Source organism: Sminthopsis crassicaudata, chromosome 4, assembly GCF_048593235.1.
Source record: "Sminthopsis crassicaudata isolate SCR6 chromosome 4, ASM4859323v1, whole genome shotgun sequence".
NCBI classification, from domain to species: Eukaryota; Metazoa; Chordata; class Mammalia; order Dasyuromorphia; family Dasyuridae; genus Sminthopsis; species Sminthopsis crassicaudata.
In genome coordinates, this window is record NC_133620.1 from 409913428 (window position 1) to 409924612 (window position 11185).

Genomic DNA, 11185 nt, shown 5'->3' on the forward strand with positions numbered 1-11185 from the left:
TGATACTTCTATTATTAGTATAGTTGTACTGGTAGCAGTAGTATTGAAAGTATTGAAGGTGGGATAGTGATAGTGGTGGTAAAGGTTTTTTAAACAAATGATTATTTCTTGCATTCATCTTATTGCTTTGAAAATTTAATGTGAATTAGCCAGGCTGTATAATGTGATCACAGGAAAATGATAGTGTTAAGCACATAGCCTGAGCCAAGCACTATACTAACTACTGGTAATACAAATATAAGCAGAAGAAAGATTCTGCCTTCAAGGAACTTACATTCTAATGTGAGAAGAGAACATGTAAAAGGACATGGGAAGAAGGATATATCCTCATGTGGAGGCATAGTGATGGGGAGTCTGGAGAGTGAAGGATAACTAGTCTGTGCTCTTCCTCAAAATGTAGTTTGAGAAGAATTCAAAAATGAGAGGAGGCCATATACAAAGAGAAAAAAGGCAGCTGAGGCATTGCAGCAAAGTCTGGAGAATAAAGAGAGAAGAAATCTATGGAGAGTTATGTTAATAATAATAATTGCTAGTACTTGTATAACACTTACTATGTGCCAAGTATTATACTTCCAGTAATCTCATTTTCCAGTTATCTCATTTGATACTCACAACAACCCTTGAGGAAGGTGCTGTTATTATCCTTATTTTATATGTGAGGAAATTGAGACAAATGAAGGGTGGCTTGTCCAGAGTCACATATATAGAAAGTGTCTGAGGCTAGGTCTGAACTCAGATAGTCCTGACTCCTAGCCCAAAGCTCCATCTACTGTACCAGCTAGTAGATAGGAAGACAGTATGACAGATTTTGAACCAGGGCTTAAGAAACAGCAGTGATGGGCTTTTGGAGAGGATGGAATGAATCTAGTTGTGGGAAAATTCCTGGGGAAAATATTTACCAGGAGACTGCAAACTAGATCAAGGGAGCTTCAAAATGACAACTGAGGAGCAAAGACTATCCACATATGTGATGAATACCTACTGATTGACTCATCCAGCTACTAAGCTAGATGACACAGGGAGAAAGCGTTGGAATCAAAAGGCATTTTTAAGTGTCTCCTCAATGTTTAGATACTATGCTGAGCACTGTGGCTAGAAAGACAAAGATTAATCAATTAAAAAGCATTTATTAAATGTCAATTATGTACCAGGCACTGAAGATTCTAATACAAGAAACAAAATGATCCCTTATTCTCAAAAAGTATACATGTAATGCTTTGTTTAGCAAAACTTTTTATATTATCTAATTGGATTCTCATAGCAATCTTGTGAAGTAGGTCCTATTATTATCCTCCTTTTATAGGTGGGAAAACTAAAGCAGGTAACTTACTCAAGTCTACTTACTTCAGGTTCTACTGGTTGCGAGTACAGCGTTCTATCCATTGTGTCAATTAGTTGTCCTTGTGGTATGAGGCGTGTCTTTATGTGTCACCTTTCCTCCCCAAATCATCATCTCTTTTTGGTCCAGAGGAAAATTATGACTTGACTTTAAGAAGGGAATGTGTGACATGGAACTATTTTGCACAAATGCAAATTGTTCATTAGATCCCCAAGAAAAACTTTGCATTACTCCAACCAGTCATTGTAATATTCCTTTATGCTTTCTATAGTTGATATAGCTTAGATCCTGGGTTCATTGTGCCTCTTACTGTTGACTTTTGGGCTAAGAGAGCAAACTGTCCTTGCTTTTCACTCTTCCAGGCCCCCTTCCCACAGAAGATATATTCTATCAGTGTTATTGTTAGAAACTGCTTACTTAGGTAGTTTTTCTATAATTAGCAGATTTTTGGCAGTACCTTGTTGCAAACAAAGTCTCCCTAGGCTTTTATTCCTGAAATTGTCTCCTGAAGAAATTGAACTTCAAGCAGTTCTTTTTTCTTCATTTCTCTCAGGGGTTCTCAAACTAGGGCCTGTGGGCCAGATGCTGCCCGCTGAGGACATTTATGCAGCCCTGGGTTATGGCAAATGGGCTGAGGGGCGAACACAGAGTGTGAGCTTTTGTTTTTACTATAGTCTGGCCCTCCAACAGTCTGAGGGACAATGACCTGGCCCCCTATTTAAAAAGTTTGAGAACCATTGCGATAGTAGGCATTAGAGTTTTGTTCTCCCCTAGGCTAATATCTCCTTTTCAAGTGAGTCAAGACTAAATCCATCTGTTTGAATCATTTTATTCTCTGTGTAGATCATTTAAAAATCTTACTCTTCAATATCTCAGAGGCCATTATGGACTGGTGATGAGGAATTCCATCCACTTCCTCATGAGAGAAGTATTGGATTAAATGTGCAGAAAGAATGAAATATGTGGCAAATATGAGAACTGTGTGTGGGGGGCGGGGAGGCAGTTGGGATTAAGTGACTTGCCCATGGTCATACAGCTAGGAAGTGTTAAGTGTCTGAGATCAGATTTTAACTCAGGTCCTCCTGACTTCAGGGCCAGTGCTCTATCCATTCTGCCATCTCACTGCCCTGGAAATTTGTTTGGTTTGATTATTCATATTTGTTTAAAAATTCATGACACAAGTTTAAGAATGTTGCATCTAATTTACTTTTGTTACAAAATATATGTTAATCTACTTGGAAGATTTATTTAATATTATCTACTACAAAAGGCATAGTAGAATTCATCTGAGATTGTATCTCCATTCAAGAATGTGGTTTATAAATTTTAAAGGGCCAATCAGCTTTTGTCTTCAGTGCCAAATTGGCTCATAGTGTTAGCTCCCGAGATTTGTATCTGTGGTAATTCTGCTTTCAGAGCTAGCTCTGGGGTAGGAACAAAAGAGAATTGATAAAGGAGCAAAGAATGTGGTGGACAGCAGTGGGTATGAATGAAATTTGTGAGTGTTGGCCCTTGTTTTTAGCCAGAAATTTGGGGCTATTGGGAAAAACAAACAAAAAAATAAAAACCCCAAACAAGAAGGCTGTTATTTTAATGACTAAGAAAGATGTTTAGAAACTCCTGGCCAATTTTGCATAGAGTTTAGGTCTACTATATCTCTGGCATTAAGTTGTTTTAAGCTTAGTGGACATTTTGAAAAGTCATGTATTTTAGTGAATTAGTTATGTTTTTAATTAAATGCTTTGAGTCTTTTGACTAGAAGCAGCTAAATGGGAATGTGTGATGTGCTAATCTTGTGTCTAGGGTTATCCCTTTTTTCCCATTATCCATTCCAACTTCACTGAGGACAGTGACCTTGAGATGATAAAAACAAATTTTAATTGACTACTGAATTTCTAATTTCTACATTTAAGGAGTTTCAGAATTTACATACGAGAATGCTGCAAGTCCTAAAAGAATTTAGAGACAATTATATTTCTCCATTTTTATAACATTCCCATTGAGATGGGAACAACTATTTTTTAAAAAGCATATGGAATTTAATATATCTTTTATTCTAGGGAACAACTGTTTCCTATGACACAAAATTAAAAATCTTGAGTACCCTTACTAATTGCTCAATGTCAACTTATTCAAAACTGAACATAATAATTTTTTTCACAAACCTGCTTTGTTTTGGTAATTATTTCTTTTAGCAACATTATCATCCAGCTAGTCTCCCCTTCTTGAAATCTTGACTTTCAGGTTTTCTTCTTAATTTCTGTAATTAAGGTTTTTAGGCTTGGCCCAAGTTTGGCAGGAAACTTAGGTTACACACTTGAAGATTTTACCTCTACTTGTGCCTTCCATTTTTCTTCTTTACTCCCACTGCCACTTTTGTAAGTCATTACCATTTGCCTTGAACTATTGGAGTACAACCTGAAAAGGTAGTTTTACAACAATTTACAACAATTCTAGGAAGTAACTGCTGTGGTTATCTACATTTTGTAGTTGAGGAAACTGAGACAAACAAAGGTAAAGTGACTTGGCTGGAATCACATTACCTAGTAAATACTGTAAGAAATCAGAATTCAAATATAGTACTTACTAATTGTATGATCCTAGGCAAGTCACTTAATTTCTGTCTGCCCCAATTTCTTTAACTGTAGAATGGGAATAGTAACTTTCTTCTAGGGTTATTGTGAGGTTCAAATGAGATAATAATTGTAAAGAGCTTATCACTGTGCCTGATACATAATAAATACTATATAAATGCTAGCTTATTATTGCTATTATTATTGAGTAAAGTGTGGGAAGATTGTAAAGGTAGGAAGAAGCCAGGTTCTGAAGAGTCTTAAACACTAAAATGGAATTTACATTTAGAATTCCTTTGAGACTCAGTTTAAATTTTACCTTCTACATGAGATACCTCCTAATCCCCCCTCAGCTTTAAGCACCTTATTTTTTTCTGAAATCATCTGAAATCAATTTTTAAAAATATACTTAGAAGTTCCTATTTTATCTCTCCCCATAGCCTCTTTTGAACATTAACTCCAGAGCAGGATTTGTTTTCAATCCAGTCTTTGTATAACCACTGTTTAATCCCATGGCTGCTTGTAGTAGGCACTTAATGGATACCTTGGAATGTTTTGCTTTCCTTTCTTTACCAATTGAATTTCTTCATATTTATCAAAATCCAAGGCTCAGGTGCTCCTGCCTCTTTGAAGTCTTCCTTTATTTCTTTAGTAAATCATAACATCTATCAATTGTCCCATTAGTAAGATATTGTACTTTGTGCCTTTTTGATGTTCTCATTGTTTTGTATTAGTTGACTGGGTATGTGGCAGATGCCTCAACAAGACTATAAATTTCTTGCATCTAGGGATCCTGTCTAATCTAATTTAGCATAATTCTCTGCATATAAGAAACAACTGAATCTTTTTTTTTTTTATTGAAACAAATATCTCCAGTTTATCAGCACAAATTTATATATGTTTGGGCTGTAATATTAGATTTTGTGAAATCTTCAGTTTGCTTTCAAGTATTTTTTATTGGCAGCTGATGTTTCTGATTTAAGATTTTTCTTTTTTTTTTTTTAATAGCACAGTAGTATTCCAACACAATCCATGTGCCACAACTTGTTCAACCATTTCACAATTTATAGATATCCCCTGCAAATTCCAGTTTTTTTATCACCACAGAGAGAGTTGCTATTACTATTTTAGAACATAAAGGTTTTTTTTTCCTTTTTCCCTAAACATCTTGAGAAGCAAAGGGTACAGGCAATTTTATAACTCTTTTGGCATAGTTCCAAATTGTTCTCCAAAATGATCAATTTACAGTTCCACAAACAGTGAATTAGTGGCCCAATTTTCTATATTCCCTCTTATATTGCCTCTTTTTTTTCTTATATCATCTTAATCAAGTTAATAGGTGGAAATGCTATATCAAAGTTGTTTTAATTTGCATTTCTCTAATTTAATATAGAATATTTTTTTCCACATAATTGTAAATTGTTTTGATTTTTTCATTAGAAAATAGGCTGTTCATATTTTTTGACCATTTATCAACTGGGGGATGATTCATATTCTTATAGATTTAGTAGGGTTTTTAAAAATATATTTGAGATATGAGACCTTTATATGAAAAACATTTTATATGTATTTATGTCTATAGTATTTTTTCCTTCAATTTTCTGCTTTCCTTCTGATTTTGACTACACTGACTTAAGAATGTGTTAAAAATATAAAATTCAATTTAAATGACTGGTATAAACATGCCAACTTTTTAACTCCACAGCCATTTAAGAATGTAGTCCTTAATTATTACTATTTTCAGAACCTTTTAAATTTGGGGGTCCTACTTAAATTTTTTTCTCAAAAACAGAAATGGTAGCATATGTAATGATTTCCCCTCTACTTTTAAAAATAGCAAAGCCTCAAATTCCTAATGCTTTTTTATAGAATTAATAAAATTATAATGGTAAAAGTCTGAAAATATTCATCTTTAAACATTAAAATTCTGTTATGAAGAAAAGCTTTGACAATAAAAATGTATACAATTTGTATGTTTTCTTAAATAGCTGGAAATTTTGGTAAAAGTTGATATACCTGACTTTATGTATTTAATATTTATAATCTAGATGAGAGGAATCCTGGCATATTTTGGTAACTTTCGTCTGATTGCAGAATTTTCAAATCCTTTTGTGAATCAGCGGTAGGTTGTTGATATTGTTAATGATTTTTAAAGTTGTTTATTGTAAGCCATTTTTTAAAAGTAGAAAATGATGTTGCATTGCCCTGATACCTCCATCTCTAAAATTATTTATAATACTAACCTGTATTGCTTGCTATAATGTCACTTATAATACAGGATGAAATTTTATATATATATATATATACACACATATATATATGTGTGTATATATATATATCAGATAGATTTTGATTATACATCATGGGTTCTGTTTTGAAGACTTCTAAGTGATTTACTTATTGTAAATAACAATCATTTCACTAATATTAGAAGTGTTTTCATTTATTACTTAGCATAGTACCTTGCTCATTAAGCAAAACTCAGTGAATCTCTACTGAATGAATGATCTCATTTGGTAGTACAGTAGAACATTTTATACACTGGGCAAAAGAATCTGAGAATCATGATTTTGGGGGGAAATGATCTTTGCCAAAACTCAGAAGATTCCACAGAATTATAACTTAACACCATACATACATTTTATAAGATACTATATTTTAGATACATAATACACCCATAATTGGGACAACTAAGTGGATAGAGTATAGTAGATATAGTGCTGATTCTGAAGTCAGGAAGACGTATCTCCTTGAGTTCAAACACTTAACTAGATTGTATGAGCAAATCAGTTAACCCTGTTTTCCTCAGTTTCCTTGTCTGTAAAATGAACTGAAGAAGGAAATGGCAACAGTTCCATTATCTTTGCCAAGTAAACCCCCAGTTGGATAATGAACAGTCATACGTGACTGACCAATAGTGACAGTGGGAAAACTGAAATTTAGAGAGACTATATGACTTATTAGTTTTTGAAATAGGATGGTAGCCCAGATTTTCTGACCACAAATGCAACTCATTACATGACATTACTCTATCCCTTCAAGGAGACCTGGGCCTTTATGTAGACCTGAACAAATCATTTTTAGCTATCAGACTATGGCAGATTATTGTAGCTCAGCTTTATTATCTATCAAATAAAATAGTAATACTTCATGCACTTTCTTCAAGAAGTTATTTGTAACTTGCCTATATTTACAAAGCTGATAAATATAGATGGGAATATTTTGCTAAACTTTTGTCTATTTTCCTTCTAAGTCAAGTCAGCAATCATTTATTAAGCTTCTACTAAATGCAAAGCACTATGCTAAGTATTTGGGAAACAAAGAAAAGCAAAAACAAAACCAAAACCAAAAAACAACAGGCCCTACATTCGGAGGAGCTAACACTTCTAAGGATGAATTAATATGCTAATAACCATGTATAAAAAGACTGACAAGAAATTGGAGATAATCTGGATGCATGGGATTGAGATAGGTTTCTTGCAAAAGTTGGTATTTTTAGTTGAGATTTGAAGAAAGTTGGGAGGCAAAGGTAAGAAAAAGAGAATTCCAAGAAAAAGAGAATTCCATACATAGGGGACAGCCACTGAAAAATGTCTTGGGTAGATAGTGTTTTGTTTAAATAACAGTAGGGAAGTCAGTGCCAGATTGTGTGATGTGGGGTAGGGAGGGGTGAAGTAAGGGGAGGGAAAAGCAAGAGGAGTAAAGTATAAAAAAAGATTGGAAAGGTAGAAGAGGCCAGATTGTGGAGGGCTTTAAAAAGTAAAAAGAGATTTGCATATTGATCATGGAGGTAATTAGGAACTACTGAAGTTGATTGAATTTAAATACTTGCTCTTTATCACATTTTTTCTCCCTTTTCATTGCTTTTAGACCCTTACTTTGAATTTTCCAGTTTAGTGTGGATGCTTGTAATGTGTCTATCACATTTAATATTTATACCATACACACATTTATATTCTTTTTTTTTTTTTTTATATATATATATATATTTTATAATATTATCCCTTGTATTCATTTTTCCAATTTACCCCCCCTCCCTCTATTCCCTCCCCCCGACGACAGGCAATACCATACATTTTACATGTGTTACAATATAGTCTAGGTACAATACATCACACATTTATATTCTTTTAAAAATAATATAAAAGTTATCAAAATTACTATGTGCACCCATATGTCATATAGAAGGGAATCTATTGCATTCTGAAAGCAAAAGTAAAAAATGTTCTCCTTCACTTCATGTTACCCATGACATATGGATTTAATTTAATTGATGTTTTTTTTTTTTCCAGGTGGTTCCTTGAAGTGCTAGGATATCCCAAGTCTTCTAAAGCTAACATCATCAATGGTGTACTAATGACAGTAGTATTCTTTATTGTAAGGATTGCAGTTATACCTCCTTTCTATAGTCGTATTTATGCTGTGTATGGAACAGAACCTTTCAACAGACTAGGATTTGCTGCCCAAAGTGCCTGGATTGGTTGCAGTAGTGTTTTAGATGTAATGAATGTGATGTGGATGATCAAAATTTCAAAGGGATGTCTCAGAGTCATCTCTCTTATAAGAAAGGAGAAAACCAACAAGAGTCATCAAAATGGAAAACTTGACTAAAAATGGCATAATGAAAAAACACCTTCATTACAGCTTAACATTTGTGCTGATATGTGCTGATATGACATTTCTTGGCATGGTCTGTGCTTCTTTATTAATATTTGCTATTCAAGATTTCCATGACAACATCTGTTTTTAACTTTAGGAAAGAAAAACTAAGAGTTGCTTTTATTCCAAGACACCTTTTCAGCTTTCCAGCTGCCTTATAAGCATGAATACAACTTTAGGAGTTTAAAGAACAATTAATGAATTCAATGAAGATCTTCAGAAATGTATTACCTGCACTAGCATTTTTTCACTATGAAAAGATGGCTGTGTTCATGTGTGTGGTGCACTTCATTTTATCTGAGTAATTCTGTCAACAGAATTTAAATGACCTTTAGCTCTTTTTCTATCAATGTTTTCTTGGCAACCAACACTTATATGGGGCTTGGCTTCTAAATGGTCAATATTAATCAAGGGACTTTAAGACATGAAATGATGACTCTGGCATAGCTTATCCATTTAAATATCTGGAGGAAGTATTGTTGCTTCATGATATGTATCTAATTAGCACAGTCATGGAAAATATTTCCCTCATTGTGTGATTTTTTTTTTTCTTTCAGGTAAATAGGGATTTTGTATATATGCTCTTTTTATATATTTTTTCTTGTTTATCATGTCTGAACACGTAAAATTTTGGTTATTTTATAACCAACTTTTGGGGTTAGCTGAAAAAAGAAACCAATTTTAATTTCAGAGATATTTTAACAACTTGGAATTTCTTAATTCCCAGTTTAAGACTGGTTCAAATTTTGTTCTTCCTGAAGGAAGAAATTTCATGTAATTAGAAAACTTATTTCCCCCTCTTTTCTTAATAATTTTCTCTAGAACTGAGCATATCCTTCCTTGATATGTGTTGGTGAAAGAAGAGATTGGAGAGTGGGGGTGGGTAGGGGAGAACAATCAATATTTGATAGCAGTAGGCATCTCAGAAGGACATTCCAAATGTGCCTACTCTAGTGTACTAGATTTACTTTATTTCATTAACCCCTCCAAAACTTCTAAATATTTGTTAACATCCTTATGATTAAATTTATTGATGTTTGTCTCCTTTCTTATTTGGTATCTGAAAGAATCAGAAGGTAAATTCTCTTACTATATGTGATTGGTTATTAATGAAATTTATTAAACAGGTTTTATTTTTAAATTTCTGTCTTTAGCATTTTAAAAAGTTAATACTGTGGTCTATTTTTATATAACAGTAAGAACTGACATAGACCTAATTAAAAACTTCCACAAGAGAGGAATGATTTCTCTAAAAATGTCAGTAGGCGATTATGTGGTTAGAATAAAAGGATGAATTGTGAAGAAAAATGCGATGATTTTGCTGCCTTGTCTCCCTCTCCACCTACCTTGCAGAAGATAAATTATTCTCTTGTGATTTGCAAAATCTTCTTTGCATTTAAAACCCAGTAATCATCAGTACCAAAGATCATCTCGTACAGTATGATATCTATCAGATTCTTGAGATAGGCCATTTATCTTCCTAAAAATACCCTAAAAATATTGCAGGGTTTTTTTGGGGTATATGTATATGTTTTTAATAGAGTTGAGACCCAGTGATATTTGGACAGTACTTTTGGTGGTGGTGGTGATTGTTACTTTTTTTTTTTAATTTTGTCTAAAAGACAAAGGATGATGATGTAATTATGTACCTGTGGTGATTATTAGTATTATCACATTATCACATGTATATAAAAGAGAGCAGTTCATTTGCTGAAAGATTGGTGATTAAACTCTGTTTTGTTCTACCTATGAAAGGAAAATACAGTTTTTATCTAACCAAGGATGTACATCAGGGATTAAAAGAATCTTAATAATAATAATAATAAAAGATTTGTTTCAGGTACATTTCTAATTATTTTCACTGGAATAGAACTTTCACACTTAACAATCTGATGAAAGTTCCACTCTGGATTGTAAATGGCCTGATAAAGTCAGAAATGATTTACTAAATCAAACCAGAGTTGCTGTTTTTCTTATTTGAATTGTTTGTCCAGGCTGCAAGTCATAAAAACATTTGGAAAAAAAACTTATATTTAAACCACTTAAATAATTGGCATTTATTTGTTAAATCATTAATACTTTTAAATCCTTAATTAATGGCACACTATAAGCACCTTGCACTTAAATAGTCAATAAATATTTATTGACTTCATTACTTAGATGAAAAAATAGGAAAAATATTTCTCTCACCCCAGCCTTTTTGGCAAACATATGCACACATATTGTTTTAGAAATACATAGCTTTAGAATGAAATAAATTTGAAATAGAGAGTTTAGTTCTTAAGATATCTTTTAGTTCTGAACACAGATTAAAAAGCTACTTGAGATAATAAAGACAGTATAAAATTTAATACTTTGAGACCTCAACACAGTATTTATAGCTAAAATTATTTATGTTATATCTGTCACAAACAATATCTTTCATTAGTATAAGTATCTCAAATATAAATCTATTGGAAGTGTCATTTTCGATTAAGCTATTTTTGCTTATGTTAATCACATATAATATTTGTTTATGTATTTGCTGCATATTATTTACTATAAATTCTTTAATTTAAAAATCTAAATCATCCAGTTTCACTGCTGATATAAAACACATGAAATGAAAGATTGG

At 32.8% G+C, this 11185-nt stretch overlaps 1 protein-coding gene across 1 annotated transcript in view; it reads left to right on the plus strand.

Moving 5' to 3' along the window:
* Window positions 1-10320, plus strand: part of TLCD4 (TLC domain containing 4) — a 73106-nt gene extending 62786 nt beyond the window's left edge. Inside the window, exons 7-8 of the mRNA XM_074262751.1 lie at window positions 5961-6034; window positions 8205-10320. Of these exons, the coding sequence (XP_074118852.1) occupies window positions 5961-6034; window positions 8205-8523 (393 nt within the window). The 3' untranslated portion in view covers window positions 8524-10320. The remainder of the gene's footprint in view (window positions 1-5960; window positions 6035-8204) is intronic.
* Window positions 10321-11185: the final 865 nt, after the last annotated feature.